Source organism: Sus scrofa, chromosome 3 (assembly GCF_054392235.1).
Source record: "Sus scrofa isolate SSC_HxYL_T2T_F1_AM1 chromosome 3, Sscrofa_HxYL_maternal_Yorkshire_Landrace_v2.0, whole genome shotgun sequence".
Classification (NCBI taxonomy): Eukaryota; Metazoa; Chordata; class Mammalia; order Artiodactyla; family Suidae; genus Sus; species Sus scrofa.
The window spans coordinates 3,179,271-3,196,739 of record NC_139385.1 but is presented as its reverse complement, the minus strand read 5'-3'; the positions used below and the strand labels follow the sequence as shown (position 1 = coordinate 3,196,739).

General features: G+C 62.8%; 1 protein-coding gene across 7 annotated transcripts in view; it reads right to left on the bottom strand.

The window, feature by feature from the left end:
• SDK1 (sidekick cell adhesion molecule 1) overlaps positions 1-17,469 on the bottom strand; it is an 823,726-nt gene that overhangs the window by 65,424 nt on the left and 740,833 nt on the right. For all 7 annotated transcript variants that reach the window (XM_085016314.1, XM_085016312.1, XM_085016308.1 and 4 more), the window contains exons 29-32: positions 12,554-12,748; positions 10,877-11,078; positions 3,607-3,710; positions 1,082-1,152 (exon numbers count right to left, since the gene is read on the bottom strand). In XM_085016314.1, coding sequence (XP_084872440.1) covers positions 1,082-1,152; positions 3,607-3,710; positions 10,877-11,078; positions 12,554-12,748 — 572 coding nt within the window. The remainder of the gene's footprint in view (positions 1-1,081; positions 1,153-3,606; positions 3,711-10,876; positions 11,079-12,553; positions 12,749-17,469) is intronic.

The window sequence follows — 17,469 nt, the reverse complement described above, 5'->3', positions numbered from 1 at the left end:
AAGCGGCGGTGTCCGGTCAGGCTGAACCCTATGAAACTGCCACTTCTGTCCTGCAGACCTGCTCCGAGGTCACACAATTCCACCCAGGACGTCCTTGTGAGGCCCAGCTGCAGCTCCAGCGGAGGAAGCAGGAATCTTCGCTGGTGTGGGGTCATCACTTTCGCAGTTTAGGGGACACGGTGGTTCTTCCAACACTCAACCCTGACCGTCTGGCCCCCAGCACCTCCGGCCCCGCTACCTTCAGGCTGACCCTTGGCCTCCGCCCACGGCGGCGGGGGGTCGGGTGGGGGGCACTCTGTTCCCCGTGGGGCCAGGGCAGAACCCGTCCCCCAGGGCCCTGTGGAGGGTGCCAGGAGAAGTTCCCCGAGCGCCCACCCCAGGATGGCGGCCCCCCTTCCGGACGCAGGACCTGCCGCCGTTGGCCAGAAGCCGTGGCCACGCTGCCATCACTGCCCTTGGCCCAGCTCCGCCCTGCTCCTGCCCCAGCGCCCAGGCCCCGCTGGGCTCGCGCTCCCTGTGGGCCTGCCCCTTGGTGACTTCTGTCCTCGATGCACCTCACTGTCGGCAAGAGTGACCCAGAGCGGGCAGTGAGGGGAGGACCGCGTTCTTTCAGTGTCACCCAGGAGCACCGCTGACGGCCCACCGAGGTCACGGCGCTCTTGCGGAGGATGCGCCTCTGTTTGACCAAAGACTAGGACTGAGTGAAGATGCAGGACCCTGAGGCTGCCTCGTCCGGTTGCACATAATCTCTGCTGAGCGATAAGCCTTCAAGGCGGGAAGCAGTCTGGCCCTAGAAGCCCTGCTCTGCCTGCACCTTTCCCGAAGCCTGGAACATTCAGCCTGTCCGGGCCTGTCCTGCCTCCTAAAGCGCAGAGCTCCGGGCACGCTGCGTGTCACCACAGCCCTGCTTCCCCGTCTGGGATGTCACGCTCACAGCCTCCTGCACGGGGTGCAAGGCCACCTGGGCTGCTGGGGTGTCCCCTCTCCCGCGCTCAACCCCGACACGGCCCGGCAGGTGCCAGCTGCCCGCGCTGCCGCAGGACCGGGCACCACACGACACCCTGGGAGTCCCGGCCCTTACCTGCCATTGGACCAGAACAGACGACGTGGTGTGTGGCGTCACGGAGACGAAGCTTGGAGGCTCTCCCGGAACTGCAGTCCAAGGAAGGAGAAAGTGGGGGTGAGCGGGTTCGCCTGTGCTCGGTGGGCACCGGGCCAGCTCCCCAGTGTGGGGAGGAGGCAGGGCCAGCTCCCTGGAGCCTGGGAGGCCCAGGAGCCAGCATCCGGCCCCCGCATCCCATGGATGCCCTTCCCCCACCTGCCAGCTGGCGTCCAGGAGAGAAGGTACCCAAGCCTGGACAGGTGACCACAGACTGTGTCCCCTGACAGAGCCCCCTGCCGAGACACACAGGTGAGCCTGGATCACCACGGGGGTTGCTCACACCGGTTCCCAGGCCTCCTCGCCTCCGCCCCCTCCCCGCCAATCCCTGGAGGAAGAGTGTCATTTTTGGAGGCATTCAGATCCGCGTGACTTCTGAACAGGAAGGACCCGTGACCAGGCCAGGCCACAGTGCCCTTGGCTTGAAACACTGATGTCACTATCAGGACAGCTGGCTGACCTCCACTGGCTGGAGGCACATCTGCCCTGGTCTGGGTCTTGGGGCAGCTCTGCTTTGCTCTCTGGAGGAATGAGGTCAGTGTGCCCCCTGCCCAGAGCCATGCCCAGAGCCCGGGAGCAGCTGTCACGTCCAGCGGCCCCTCCTGGACACCTGTTCCACACCCTGGCGCCCCCTGAGGCTGTGCCCCCCCATCCCAGCAGACGCACTGACCTTCTCACGCTCCCTCCCCACTCTGAGATCTGTGTTCAAAAGGGGTCTCGGAGCAGGAGACTCAGGACGGCTCCCACCCTGACCCATGCGTGTGCCGGGCACCCCCACTCCACCCACCATCCCAGACTCGGCCCCCAGACCCCTGCTCTGTGAGCCTCCCCGGCACCGGGGCCAGGCCTCCTGGTCCTCCTGCTGGCGCACGTGGGACAGGCCCCCATTGGCCACACCTCCAGGCCTCCCGTTCTGCCTCAGGGATGGCTCTGTGCCCTGTGCCCTCCTGCAGTCCCGCCTTAAGGGCTTCGGCCAGCGTGCTGATCACAAGTGACCTGATGACAGTTACAGGGCAGCCGCGGCATCCCAACCTCCGTAACAAACAAACCATCCCCAGGCTCAGAGGACCCTTCCTCGACACGGGCCCCCACCCCTGGAGTCAGACCCTGCCTGTCAGCCTCCGCCAGGGCTTGGACCTGGAGGCACCCAATGACAGCGCCACGCACATCAACGGCAGAGAGACGGCAACTCTCAGAAACAGAAGACAGGACAACTCCGTAGGCGCAGCAAAGGAGTGAGCTGAACATCAGAGGGTGGAGCGGCCGCCTTCTGATGGAGCCTGTGTGGGGTGGGCCTCCCGCTTCCCGCTCCCTGACGCTTCTCCGAGGCTCGCCCACAAAACTGTGTGTTTTCTTTCTTCTAAAAGGGAGTGCTTAGCCGAAGGGTGTGTTAAGCAGAGGATTAAAGTGGGAGCCACAAGAGAGCCTGGGCTCCTCCAGGGCCAGGTCCTGTCCTTCTCCCTGTGGGTCTGGCTGCGGCCTCCCGCCCGCACAGTGGGCACTGACCGCAGCACTGGGATCCCAGGGCCAGTCCCGGGAGGGAGGCTTCCGCTGTGCAACAAACCAGCCCCGCACATTTGTCAAGAGGAACCCTCGGTCGGTCCTTCAGGTCACCTGGGGCCGCGTGCTGGAGCAGCCACCCTCCCAGGTTACAGAAAGAGCAGAGCTGAAGACGCGAGGTCCCGGGGCCCGGCCTCCGGAGATGGGCTGGTTTGAAAACAGTTCTGCTGCTGCATCACCGGAGAAGACAGCGCTGGGGGCAGGTCTGGGGCTTATCATACGGCATAGCTGGGCGAGCGACGGGCTCGGGTGTGCCGTCCGGGAGCAGAGCCACAGCCCTGCTACCCAGGAGCAAAGCTCTCCATCTCAGGCACCTGCCTGTCCACTGGGCGGGTTCGAGGGCATGGTCTCCCGGCTCTCGCCAGGGCCGCCCAGGTCATCACACAAACTCACAACGGCTCTTCAGCCCCAAGTCTTCCGAGCAGGACGGATCAGGTCAAAGGCCACCGGGAACTTTTAGGGGGGTCTTACTTTTATCACTTAACTGTGTTTTTTTTTTTTTTTTTTGCCAAAGGGCAAGACTGGGATGGCTCGTGAATGAGAAAAATGGGGACAAGCTTTTAAAACCCAGCTACCCATGACATTTGTTGTCAATGACCCTATCAATTATTCCATTTCTGAGATGCTGATGGATCACACGGGTTTGGAAGCTAATCAGAGAGACTGCCTTCCATGTGGAAGCCTTCATTTATGGCTCTGGGCTGTACAGGGGTGCCCGAGCTTCTGGCACTAATGAATTCCACCGCCACTGTCCCCGCCCTTGGGTGACCCCTTCCTGGCTCAAGACGGTGGCGGGGTGGGGGCCTCTCTCCAGGGGCCACTGTTTCTGTACAAAGGCAGCAGCGGGACGTGGGGCACCCCTCTGCTGGCCGGGCCCCGTGGCTCACCGTCCTGCAGCGTGGTCACCGGCTCCGTCTCCACGCTGAAGTCGCTGTCCCCAATGTCGTTGGTGGCCTTCAGGCGCAGCTTGTAGGACGTGAAGGGCCTCAGCCTGAAACACGGAAGAGACCAGTGACCACGAATCAGTGACCAGTGACGACAGAGACCTTCCCTGCTCGGCCGGGGGCGTCTCCCTGCCCCCGAGCCCTGGCGTCAGGGAGCCGTGGGCGTTCTGGGCTTAGGTCAGTGGGACCTTAGCACCCTCTGGGGACCAGCCCTCTGACCGCAGCACTGGGGAGACAGGAGATGGGGGAGCAGACCTTCGGGGCAGGGTGGAGCTTTCAGGGGAGGGAGTCTTCCGCTGGGGGTCCTGGCGGGGGAACCGCGCTCCTGTCACTAGAGATGCTCTGGGGAAGCAAGGCGCTGCTCTGCAGAGCTCGCGGGAGTCCTCCGGGGCAGCTACACACATCAGCCCTCGCGCTGGTCTGAGCTCCCGCCTCGCTCACCCTCGGGGGCGGGGGTCTGAGCTGGGGGGGCCTGGCCCCAAGGGCTGCCCAGGCCAGTGCAGGAGGGCCCACGGCCCCCTCCTCCCTCCCGCTTACTGACCAGACGTGGGGCCCAGCGCTGGCCCCACCTGACCCCACGAAACCCAGGCGCCAGCTATGCGGAATAGTGCCTCCTCATTCCCATTTCGTGGAGGAGGCGAGCGACCCTTGCCCTCTGCCAGGGCCCTGGGGCCTGGCTGGGGGCACGGGGACAGGGGTCTCGTCTTCAAGCAACATTTACCTGCCCCTTTGCGGAAGACCAAGACGAGGTCGCTTGTCCACGTGGAAAAAGGTCCCCCCTCAGCCCCTGGATGAGGTTCTAGGGACACTCATTGCTCCCTCCACCCTCGGACCTGGTGACAGCACTTCAGACCCCCTCCCTCGCCGCCCCTCCCCCGCCTCCAGTCTGGATTTCCTGGGTCTCCCGTGCTCAGCCCAGTGGCACACGACAGCTGAGACCTCGGAGACATGCTTCCCTGTGGACGACGCAGGCCCCGTCCCTCGGCAGCGCGTCCCTGGCTCGCCCTGCGCAGGACCGGGCTGGCCGGCTGCTCCTGGCCGTCCTTCATGTTGAACTTGGACGTGAGCAGGGAAGGGAAGGGCACTCCCTCCTCCCTCGCGGACGAGGGCCCCGCCACCTCCCCATCACCCGCAGCAGGACCAGACTGACCCCGTGCCCCTCCCCTGTCCCCTGGGTCCAAACAGCCCCAGGTGTCCTCAGCCCCCCGGCTAAGCAAAGCCCACATCAGGTTGAACCAACCCTCTCTCGTCTCCCAGTCCAGCCTGCAGCCCAGTGGTTCTCAAATGGAGTACCATGGAACCCCTGGGCATCCCGGGGGTCCCCACTCCCCAGCCTCAACCAGCAGTGGCTCCCCTTCCAAGTGGCCTTTAATTGGCTCTGAGTCATACTTTGCTTAGAGACAGGATTCTGCTTTTTTTAAAAGAGAGTGACAACTGTTTTTGGAAAGCATGATCAGAAAACGTTCCCTGATTTGTTTTCATACGGCCACGCCCGCGTGACACTGACCACAGGGGTTCTCTCCCAGCAGACGCCTCAAGGGCTGCTCCACCTCACAGCCTGCAGAGCGGCCTCACCCTGCAGGTCCCTAGTCCATTGGCAGGAGGGTCTCCGTGCCTCTGCGCCCCGACTCCATGGCTGGAAGAGCAGGGACCAGCCACTTGCCTTGGCCCCGCTTGAATGGAGATGCTTCTGAGGCACCCCCCAAGAACCGTCTCTGGTTTCTGGGAGATACCCCTTACTAAGTCAAAACACACGAATAACTTCCCCTCTGTCCCAGCTCCCCGGGTGACTCCTGACGTGGGCGGCAGCCACGTGCCCTCTCGCTCAGCCTCCAGTCCCGTCCCTGAGCCCGCACATCTGCACCTGCTCCACCTGCTCGCGTCCCATCAGAAGGCAGGATGGCGCAGCGGCTGGGAGCGTGGACTCCGCAACCAGAGCCCCTGCTTCGGACTCCTGGCGAATCTGGGGCAGGTGCTCTGCCTGGTCCCCTCCCTGACAAGGCCGCCACTGTCCTCCACACCCCTAGCGTCTCCTCCATCACAATGTGTAGTTGTTGGTTTGTTTCCTTTACAAGACTTGGGACTCCTTGGGGACAGAGACCAAGTAGGAGCACGGTGGAACCCTGGGCGTCTCGGGCCCCCACTCCCCCAGCATCACCCAAGAGCACCAAGGGCAGTGCCTGGCCCAGGAGGTGCTCGGGGGACACGGGTGAAAGGAGGAACGGCTGGGGGTGACATTATCTATCTCTGAAGTTTCCTGGGAGGGTGAATTAGAGGACACCTGAAAATCAGCCCAGGGCCTGGCATGTGGTAGGTGCCACAGCAGTGACCCTTGTCTTTCTGTGTGGCACTTACATCTGTCTGGTGTATTCCTGTTGAGGACGGCAGTACACACGCCTTACTACACTATACTTGGTACTTCCGGTTCTCCAGCGATTTTGGGATCTGAGGCCAGAGGTCATGCTCGTTGAAGGCCACCCTTCCTTTCCTGACTTTTGGGGTCCTGAAGACCAGGGAGGGGCACGGCAGGGAGCAGTGAAGGATGTCCCACCGCTTGCTGGACGGGCCCAGGGCTGAGATGGGGCTGGGCAAGGAGGCAGGGGAGCAGAGCTCCAGGCACCGCCCTGCAGCCTGCTTGCGGTCACAGGAATGACCGCTGCCCGGGGAGTCGCAGGGGACACAAAGGCATCTGAGTAGGATGCCCTGCCCTGAAAACCGGGAACGAATGACCCATGAAGGGGGCGGCCAGCTCATGGGCGAGGGCGATCGCGGTCACCGCGTCCCTGCCGTGGGCTCCCGCCTCTGCAGCCTCCTCCTCTGTCTGCGGAGCTGCTCGCGGCCCGGGACTCCCTTCGACGACCCGAACACACCTCATCTCGCCTGCATCCCGCCCCCTCGCTCCTGCCGGGCCCCGGGGCAGAACGGGGCCTCCACGCCCACTTGATGAACGAATAAGGAACAAACCCTCCAGGCCTCCTCGCGCCTCCTCTCTGAGTCAGCCAAGCAGGAAATCAAGGTCCCGCCCCGCCGCGCAAAACCCCGCACGGTCACTTCACGCCGCGGTTCATCTACGAAAACGAAGCAACGGAACGCGCCTCGCAGGGAACGTTATAAGTCACACACCTGCCTCACGGAGTCCGGGGATGGGTCACACCGGAGGCGACAAATAAATGCTCCCTTTCCTGTCTCCCCAAAGGCTGCTGGTCACGGTCCCCCAGGAGCCCCGCCCCCGTGGGCAGCATCTGTGGTCCTTTCCGCATCTGGGTGCCCTCGCCGGGCAACCTGCTGTCGTCCAAAGAGACCTTGGCGAATGTGGCGAAATTCCTGAGATGACGCCGTGACCGAAATCCTCACCCCCCCCCCCAACTCAGGAAGGAACAGACTGGGAAACACAGGACCCTCACTGTCCAAGCTGCTCTCCGAAATCAGGCGGAGACCAAGCGCACCTAGAAAGCGGGTCTGCGCGTGCACCGCCTCGATGCGCGCGGCTTAGCACGCCCACGCATTTCCGGTCCACGGCCAGAGAGAGCTTCGACGTGGGGGTGCGGGGTGCAGGGACGAGGCTTAGGGTTTTCTGTTGTAGACAGAAAGTGTTCCATGTAGTCCTTTGTCCCTTGGTGATGATGATAACAGATGAGTCTTGTACATTTCCCAAGTCACCCACTGCTGCCTTTACCTATTTATTTATGGATCTTTAAGACACTGAAAGCATTTATTAAGGACTCATTATCGGAGGTCCGGTCTGGCCCAGCAGAAACCAATCTGATGAGGACGCAGGTTCGATCCCTGGCCTCGCTCCGTGGGTTAAGGATCCGGTGTCAATGTGAGCTGTGGTGTAGGTCGCAGAAGCGGCTCGGATCCCGTGTTGCTGTGGCTGTGGTGCAGGTCGGTGGCTACAGCTCCCATTCAACCCCTAGCCTGGGAACCTCCATATGCCAAGGGAGCAGCCCTCAAAAGACAAAAAAAAAAAAAAAAAAAAAAAGACTCATTATCTGCATCACAAAGAACAAAGAATATGAAAGCCATGCTTCATATCTTTGGCCAAATTGACGTGATTTTTAGTATGGCTTTATTTATTTTTTGGCTGTGCCCAAGGCACATGGAAGTTCCCAGGCCAGGGATGGAACTCGCGCCTCAGCAGGGATCCAAGACGCTGCAGGGACAACACTGGCTCCTTACCCGCTGCGCCACAGGAGAACTGCCATGTGGCTTTATTGTTAATGACTACACAAAGGAAAAAAAATTAAAAAAAAAAAAAAAGACGCCAACAGAGGGGAGGCCAGCAAGTCGACACCACTGAATCCCCGCTGCTTTCTGCGGTGACTGGCTTTCCGCCCTTGTTTTCAGTTTGGATTCACAGCACCTGCTGTAGAAGAAGGACCAGCAGGGCCCACGATGCCTGCCTAACAGCCATCGCCCCAGCTCTCCCATCCCTGTCCTGTCCTCTCGTGACACCGGGATGCTCACCTGGCTGTGTCGCGCCCTCCTCCTTGAATCGCATCCCTCGGGGATCCAACCACCGGCCAGAAACCAGAGGTGCCGAAACGCGTTCCCACCCCGCCCCCCGAGCCCTGGACTCACATTCATCACGTGCAGGGGGGCACAGAAGTCCACGGCTACACTTCTCCTTTTAAACTTTTGATTAAACGTCGACATTTTGTGGCCACTAGCGGATTTCATGTAAGTGGCAAATGAAAAAGTCGAAAAGAATGTTTTTTTTGTTTGTGTTTTTTGTCTTTTCTAGGGCCCTTCCTGCGGCACATGGAGGTTCCCAGGTCAGGGGTCTAATCAGAGCTGTAGCTGCTGGCCTACACCACAGCCACAGCAATGCAGGATCTGAGCTGCGTAAGCTCACGGCAACGCCGGATCCTTAACCCACTGAGCAAGGCTAGGGATTGAACCCGCAACTTCATGGTTCCTAGTCGGATTCGTTAACCACTGAGGCATGACGGGAACTCCATGTTTTTGTAAAAAAAAGGAAAACGTAGCTGTCAGGATTATTAAGCAGGAAGGAAGCACACACGGTGGCAGTGGACAAAAGACTGCTTTGCCCGACTCCGTCTGGGACGTGTTTGCTCTCGATGGGTGGAGGTGGAGCAGCGTGAGTCCCGGTTCTGGCCCATTAGGAAACTGACCGCAGTCTTTCCTGCACCGAATTAAACTGTCTGTCCTGAATCATGAGCCTCTCTTTCCACCTCGAGGCCCCAAGCACACAGCTGGTCTGTGCGATTTCAGGAGGCTCCACGACACGAAAGGCGGGTGGATTTTATTTTTCTCTTCTCTTTCAGATGGTGACACAAGGAGGCCGAGTTGTTGATATCCAAGGGCAAGTCATGTTCTCATTAAACTGAGCGCCCAGCGCACTAGGCGTGGTTGATAAGACAGACTCGGGGCCCTGCTGGAATCCCTGGGGCCCCGCGGTGGGGCTGGGGCTGGGGCTGCCGCAAGGGCACCCTCCTCTGCAGGGCGAGCCCTGGGGCCCCGGGTCCCATGGCTGTCATTCAAAGGGTAAGAGGGATGCTGGCAGAACCCTGGGGACAGGGTCTGGCTGTTTTGCGTGGCCTTATCACGCAGCTGCCAGTTTGCTGCTGTCAGGAACTGGGCTGAAAGGAACAGGTGGCCCCTCAGCCCCGACCCCACTCAGGACGCAGGCTCCCACATAGCCTTCTGGGTGGGTACCGAGAGCCACACGGACGACACTGTGACAACAGCTGCCATCACCCTGGGCAACTTATGCCATCCCCAAACCCCACAGCGACCCGGAGGGCAAATGATGAGGGCTGTCCAGGAGCGCCCTTGCCAGCTGCTGGAGGTCACCCACGCCTGCTGCCCAAGGTCACCCTTGCAGAAGGGGCAGGGCACAGATGGCCTGGGACGTTCTGGTTCCAGAGTGCATCCCCCCAGATGCCGATCCCCCCACCCTGTGAGGGCACCACGCTCAACCTGTCAGGTGCTGGATCCTCAAATGGGGGGGGGGGTCGTTTCCCTTTTCCTTCAGCCCCGCTGTGGTAACAGAGCCACACTCCAACCCCGGCCCCACTTCCAAAGCCTGAGCTGTGCCTGGTGGGGGGGGGTCTCTGAGGTCAGGAGCCCCCCCATCATCCTTTCCCTCCATGCTGGGCTCAGGGAAGCTCAGAAGGGGCCTTGCGGGGCTGGGGGGAGAGAGCACCCATGGGACGGCCCCTCGTGCCCCCTGCTGGTTGGGCGGGGCCGAGGGTAAGAGACTGACCCCTGACCCTGTGTGTCATTTGTGGAGGGGACAAAGGTGCCCCCTCCCGGGCTGCGGTGGGGACTCCATGAGCTGGTGTCCTTGAAATGTCCTAGCACACTGCCTGCGTGCTGCTTGTTCTGAAAGGGGGCAGGAGGCTTGGCCGGCCTACGAAACCACGGTCCTGGCCCCTTCTGTCTTCCTTCAAGCTCTTGGCAAGGGTCCGAGAAGCCACGCAGGCAGGGGGACTGGGTCCTCAGCAGCCCCCCGCTCTGGAGGGTGAGCCCAACAGGAAGCGACTAAAACAGGGCGGGAGGGGCCGTGAGGATGCCAGCTGGTCGCCTGGGCAGCCCCCCCAACCTCACGGGCCTGGGGCTTCTGTCCGGGGGGAGGTGAGGGCGCAGGGCCAGAGGGCACTTCTTAGACCTGCCCGTCTAGACCGCAGGACTCTGGCAAGTCAGGGAGCACCTCTGAGCCCTTGGTCTCCACCACTGTAAGTGGGGTGGGTGGGGCCAGGGGAGGTCACGCGGGCAGAGGCCGGCTCAGGGGATGCCCTCACCGACCCCACCAGCCACCGAGAACGACAGGACCAAGGTGGAATCTGCCTGGCGGACACGGAGGGGAGCACGAGAAGGACACTGCGACATCCGCGGGCTGGGCCGCCCCTCCCCCACAGCTCTCCCCTCCTCGCAGGGACCAGGGTGCCCCACCCGCACCTCCAGCCCACGGTCCCCACGCCCGCCCTCTGAGCCTCGTCAATCCCTGGGGCCTGGGTGGGCAGACCATCGGTGCAGGGATGCAGGGGTGCGTGGAAGGCCAGTCTGGGAAGCGGGCTCAGGATGCAGGAACCCGGGTCCCAGCCCGTGGAGCACCGCCCAAGAGAAGAGACTGCTCAGTGGGGCTACTCCTTGCCCCCCTCTCCCCCCGGAGTTCCCAGGCGGTGGGCAGGAGCTGGCGGGGGTAGGGTGGGGTGGGGTCCCTGAGGGGTCCCGGCCCTCTCAGTACCTTTCGACGGCACAGGCGGTGGCCTCGTGGCTGATGGACGAAGAGTAGGTCTGCCACTGGCCGCCGGGCAGCTCTCGCAGCTGCACAGTGAAGTACCGGATGGGCGAGGCCCCGTCGCTGCCCGGCACCCACTGGAGCCGTAGGCTGCGGGCAGTCACATCTGTCTGGGGCACCAGCAGGTCTCTGGGGGGCGCCGGCCGCTCTGCAACCAGAAGAGGACAGATCAGGGGCCGCTCTTCCCGGAAAGGCTCCCGTGAGGTCAAGCGGGGGGCCGATGGCCGCCCCAGAGGTGGCCGCGTGGTTTAGAAGATCAGGGACTGTCCCTGGTTTCCCAGGGATATGCGAGGCTCCGACGGGGACTGTGGCCAGGCCAGCTCGGACCCCGAAGGCTCCACCCTCAGAGCAGAGACAGCCAGACACCTGAACAGCACCTGGTCCCCAGGGCACCTCCAGGTCCCTGTGAACCCTCTCCTGCCCCCGGAGGTCAGCCTGGGCCTGACACCTTCAGGGCCTGTGCTGGGGGTGCCCGCAGGGGTGGGACACATCCGCCCACCCGCAGCCCTGTCTGCTCGCCCCCTTGATTGAATCAGCTCCACCGAGGGAGGGCTCATTGTTTCACTGTTTATCCTGAAGAGCACCGATTCTGATTGGAATGTGTGGTTGCTGTGTAACAAAGAGGCGACTAATCATCGCCGGCCTCGCAGTGACGGGCTCGAGGGGCCCTTGGATCCAACTCAGTCAGCAAAAGCTTTTCTGCCGCACGCTCTCTGCCCGAGGACTTCTTCAAGCCCTGAGCAGCAGCCACGGTCCTGTCCCTGCTTCAAAGGCTCCTTCCTGGACCTCCGGGCAAGGGGCAAACTCCCGGGCTCCCTGTCCCCGAGCCCCGTGGATGGAGGCCCAGCGGGCCCTGGCGGAGCAGGCGGCCCGGGGCGTGGGACGGGGTGGGGGCCTGGCAGGGTGCCTCCCTAGGGGAGTTGGCGTCAATACGTCCCCTTGGGACTGGTGAGGTCACATCAAACCTGCAGCAAAGCTGTCTCATCCCCTCCTTCAGAAGGGGCTGCATCGACTCTGAGGAAGAGGGCAGGACACAAGGCCTGCGGCTCCGGGGCGTCGGGGGAGGAACTCAGAGCCCGGCTGCTCCCCCAGCGCCCCCGCATGAAAGCAAAGCGCTGGCCGGACTGTGATTCCGGGGGAGGAGGAAGCTCTGGCATCCCTGGCGACTTGCAGGCTTTGTCCCTCCAACTAATCATATTATATAGAGAAGATGATGGTTGTGGCAGGAGGACGGGGAGGGGGGAAGGAAGAGTCGGGGAGAAGGGAGATGGGGGGAGGAAAAGGAGGGGAAAGGGAGGAGGGGAGAAGCGGGGGAGGGAGGGGGAGGGCAAGAAGGATGGAGAAGGAGGAAGGAGCGGAGAAGGGGGAAAGGATGCAGGGGGGAGAGGCCCCCCGGGGCTGGGGTGGCTCCCTGTGGCGGTGCCTTGACGACGACCCGTGCACAGCGAAGGCTCGCTCAGGGGACACAGGCCGTGTCCAGCTCCAGGTAGGGCTCAGCGGGCGCTTCGTAAATGCTCAGTTCCTGCAGCCCCCCGCCTGCGGAGAGGCACGTGGGGCCGGAGGGAGGGGCCTCGGCCGCCCTCTCGAGCCGCCCCCCCCCAACTCGGGGCCTCAAGGTCTCACCTCTCTTCTCGGTGGTGATGACAGTGGCCTCCAGCGGCTCGCCCCAGCCCTGCCTCGTCTTGGCCGACAGCCTGAAGATGTACGCAGACTCCGGGGCCAGCTCGGTGGCCGTGAACTGTCTGACGGTGGCACCGACCTCCACGGTGGTGAAGGTGTTGGGGCTGCTGCTGGCCAGGCGGTAGGCGATCTGGTACCCTGTGTGGGGAGCGCAGGGGGGGGGGCATGAGGGCCGCTGGTCAGGCGTCCCTTGTCCCTTCCCTCGCAGGGAAGCCCCTGGTCCCACCACCCCGGACCCCCCCCCTCAAGAGGCCTCGTGCGCCTGCGCCGTCTCCCTGTGCTTCCTTCTCCTGGGCCAGCGTCTGGGCCGCACCGGGATGCAGGGTGGGGTTCTGAGCACCAGCGCCCCCCGCCCCTGCCACGTGGTCCCCTCTTCCTCCTTCACGGAACTAGATGCCAAAACAGCTTCATCTTCCCTGAGGCCCTCGGCGCCCGGAAGACCCACAGGAGCAGCAGCAGGTGTGCTGATGGGGCAGTGCCTTTTCTGTCCCCACTCCCCCACCCTGCACCTTCTGGCCCTGCCTTTGCCCCAGGGTCCCCTTGCCTGCAGCACCTCCCCTTCGGAAGTTCTTTGAAATGTGCCCTTCTCCATGGGGGGGGGGGGTCTCACACCTGTGCTCAGGCTTCCTCCCTCTTCACAGTCCGTCTGCCCATCCTGCTTGCTCCTGCCAGTCCTGCTCCTCCAGAAGCCCCACCACGGCGCCCCCGAAACAGTCCCCCACCCCCACAGCAGCAGGAGGGAGCCCGCCCTGCAGGTCAGGGTGGCTCCGGCTCTGACCGTCTCTCAAAGGCCCCTGATGATCAAGGGTTCGTGGTCGATCAGGCCTCTCCCACCAGGTCCTGCCCGGGCCCTCTGCTGCGTCTGCAGAGCCAGTGAGGACTTGTAGAACCAGCCGGAACCTTCTGGGCTCCCAGCCAGCTGTGGTCCACCTGCTAAGTCCTGCGCTGACCGAAACCAGAAGTGGCGACTGACAGTCCAGCCGCTCAGCTAGACAGGGACCCTTGGGGGAAGCGGCGCAGAACTCTGGCCTCTGCCAGATCTGCCTTCTCAGGGCCTCCTGTGGCTGGCACAGCCCCAGTGGAGATGGGCCGCTGGCCCCTGTGGTGGGTCCCTGTGGACTCAACCAGCTGCGTCTCCTCGGCTCCCTGCTCCGGGGGGGACTCCTCTGTCCCGTCAGTCCTCCTTTGGCCCCACTGGTGGCCGAGCATCCTGGCATCTGCCCACCTCTGTAAGGAGCCTCACCCCGGCCGGCCAGTGGGAGGCCAGGAGGACAAATCCCTGGGGTCAGACGCCAGTGTCCTCAGCATTAAGCCCCTCACCTCTGCTGGCCACTGTCATGACCACACAGACTAGGGGACAGGACGGCACGCCCTGGCCTGTGCACGGTGACCACTGCCCACAGGACCCGGAAGGGTCTAGAAATGGCTGCTACAGCTGCTGCTCTGCCTCCGGTGGCCATTGTTCCCACTGTGCTGTCTGGCTGGACACCTGTCCTTCCCATCTATTGACCGACGGCCAGCAGCTCTTCTCCCAGCCCTCCCTGCCCCCTCCTGCTCCTTGGGAGGGCGTCTGGAGGTCGGGGCGCCCAAGCCTGAGCTGCTAAGGCCTCCGGCCCCCAGTATCCTGAAAATGAGCTGAGCCTCTGGGGCTTCTGCCAGGGAGTGTACGTTTTTGCTTGGCCATGAAGCAGTAGAGCTCAGAGAGGTAAGCAGTCTGCCTGAGGTCACACAGGATGTCACCAGCGAGCGGAGGCTGAGCCTTGGGTCGACGGAGTCTCGCTGCTCCAGGAAGAGAAGACGCTCACCCCAGGCTCCGGGCAGAGGGAGGGTCCCCTTGCTGGATCCTGGAGTCCCCGTGCCTGCCCCCCCGGAGCATCTTTCCAGGGACAACAGTGCCCCATGGATGACAGGTCGTGCTGGGGGCAGGGTGGGGGGCGTGTGCCAGTGTTTGGGCTGCCGGCTGGCATCTCCTGCTCCATCCCGCATCTCTGTTGGCATCTCCACGGGCAGCGTCTGCCTCATCTGACGTCCTTGCCCTTCCCATCCTCCTGGAGGTTTACATCTGTCTTTGGTTTTTCCGGTACGTTCCCCTGACAGGTACAGCTTATGCCTCGGTCCCCCGGTCCCCTGACCCCTCGGACAACATCTGCTGGCCCCTCCCTCCCACCTCCCCCCACCCTCGCCTGCCACGCCCACCTGATGAGTTACGGGGTCTTTGCTTTTCTTCCCCCCTGCAGCTGCCTCGATACTTGAAACGATCTGTCTCTGTCCTGATGTATTAAGTCCCAACGCTCTTCCTGTCCCTACATCAGCTCTAAACTCCCCGGTACACCTCCTTCCGGCTTTTCCCTGTCGTCGGATTACTTTTGTGCCTTTCCCTGCCGTATGACTCCTTCCGTGCTTCTCCGTGTTGTGGCATTATCTCCATGCTCTTGTCTTGCGGACGTCTGCGGGGAGCTGGGGGGAAGCGCGTGCCTGCTTCCAGCAGACTCGGGGGGCACAAGGGAGAGGTCTGCCTGTGTCCCAGGGCCGTGTCCTCCGGGGGACGGGGAGCCAGGGCCCTTGGTCCCGACCTGTGTTTCCACCTGACCCCCGGTGGAAAGTCAGTGCGCGCCCCGCACAAAAGCAATGGACCAACGTCGCTCCGACGGGCACGTCCCTGAACTAAAGGAAGAAACCAAGCGAAGATGTTTTGCGAAGACACACATAACCTCACAGTCAAGCACGGGGTCCACAGGCGGACCCGAGCCACCGACAAGAACACAGTCAGACCCAAGCCCTGAGAGGCCTTAGCAGGAGGAGGCCCGGTGTGAGTGAGTCTGCTCCTTGAGTGCCGTTCCTAGTGCTAAAGAGATGCCAACCCTCCCCAGAGAGGCAGAGAGTAACTTGTGCCTTTTTTTCCTTTTTCGAGCTGCACCAGAGGCACATGGAGGTTCCCAGGCGAGGGGTCGAATTGGAGCTGTAGCCGCCAGCCTACACCACAGCCACAGCCACGCCAGATCCGAGCCGGGTCTGTGACCTACACCACAGCTCACGGCAACGCCGGATCCTTCACCCACGGAGCGAGGCCAGGGATCGAACCCGGGTCCTCACGGACACTAGGCTGGTTCATAACCTGCTGAGCCACGACGGGAACTCCAGGCGAGTCACTCTGCAATAACAGCAGACCAACGTAGGCACATCTGGGGCCCAGCCCCCCTGTGCACACAGTGAGCATCTGGAGAGATGAAGCGGACCAGGCTTCTTCAGAGCGTGAGACGGCGCGTCTCCACCCGCGAGGGCAGGAGAAGCAGGAACCATCCGACACGGCACCGCCGACAGCAGGCCTGGCGGAAGCGAACACATGCGCGGCGTCCCAGGCACCCCCGCACCTGGCACAGCACCTGTCCCGGGGCCCCCTCGCGGCCTCCACCTGCCAGGGATGGGTCCCTTGACTTGTCCCTTCCTGTTTCGGAGAGTCACGTGTGTGCTTAAGACAGCTCGTTCATTCAAATCACCTTTCCACCAGTACGTCGGCGTTAATGGGAAATTAAGCACTTGCAGGAGCAGGACAGGATTACAGACGTGCCTTCGCCATGGTCTAGTCTCCGTCATGTCTTAGCTCTGCTCTGCGTGCTCTGTTGCTGGAGTTAAAAATCTCGGGCTGAAACCGAGGTTCGAGGCACATCTTTGTGAGCTGGGATGTGGGGAGGGAAATGGGAACCTGTCTCTTTGAAAGGCCTCCCCCACTCCCAGCGCCCAAGCCCAGAGTGACCCTTGACCTCGCAGTGTCTCCGCCTGCGCAGGTCCCTCCAGGGGGCCCCTCACTCCCTGTCCTCTTTTTCTCACAGGCCGCTCACCACCCCAGCACAGGCGAGGTGCCATGTGTTTCTCGATGGCTTCTTGTGTCCACGACAAATCCCCGACCCCGAGCCCCTGATCACATAGCAGGATGCCCGCCTGGAGACCCGGGACCTAATCCAGCCTAGATTTTCTCACCCGGGGCAAGTCCCAACCCCAGGACGACTCTCGGGTTCTCTTCTCTGGCTCCAAATAAGGAAAACCGTCAGCCCCCTCATCGGGAGCCCTGGCAAGTCACTCCTGCCACCCTCAGACCTCGAGGCCCACGACAGTGTCCATTTCACACCTGAGGGCAGGGCACCCGGTAACCAGGACCGAGCCGGGTCCTTGGGCATCACAGCCCCACGTCTTCCCGCCAGGCCCCGCTGCGGCCGTGGCTCCCTCCCTCCCGCTCCGGAAGGATAGGATCCTGACCATTTCCAGAAAAGGAGACAAAACAGAAAACAATTCGGCCACCCAGCGGGATAGTTTCAAGGTGACTGTGGACAAGCGGGAGACACCAGGAGGCATCTGGACGCAGCGAGTGGCACGCGGCGGGGCCGGAGGCTGGGCTCAGGTTCCACAGTTGACACACCATCTGGCAGGGATGTGTTTCAGAAAGGGGCCAAAGAGGTCGGGGCACCTGGAAGCGCCTTGGGGCACCTGGGCAGGGAGGGGGTCGGGCGAGGGGGCCCACGTGCCCTGCAGTAGGGCCTGGAGCCGAAGCCGCCACGTCTGAGGGGGGATGGACGGGGGCGAGGGGCGGGCGGGCTCACCCGGCCAGCACAGAGCAGCCCTCGGCCCCGCTGTATCCTGGGCACAGAGCCGGCCGGAGAGGCCAGGACTTGGGGCTGGGTGAGGTGTGCCCTGGGACAGCCCCTGATATGACAAAGGATGCTCTGGGTGTCCTGGTCTGTGGGCCTGCATGGGTCGCCTGGCCAAGCTGCCTGGACGTGAGCACGGGCGGCGAGCAGGGGGCAGGTGGAGCAGGCCCAGCTCTGCCCATATGAGTGTTCTTCCGTCGGATACTCCTGCCTGAG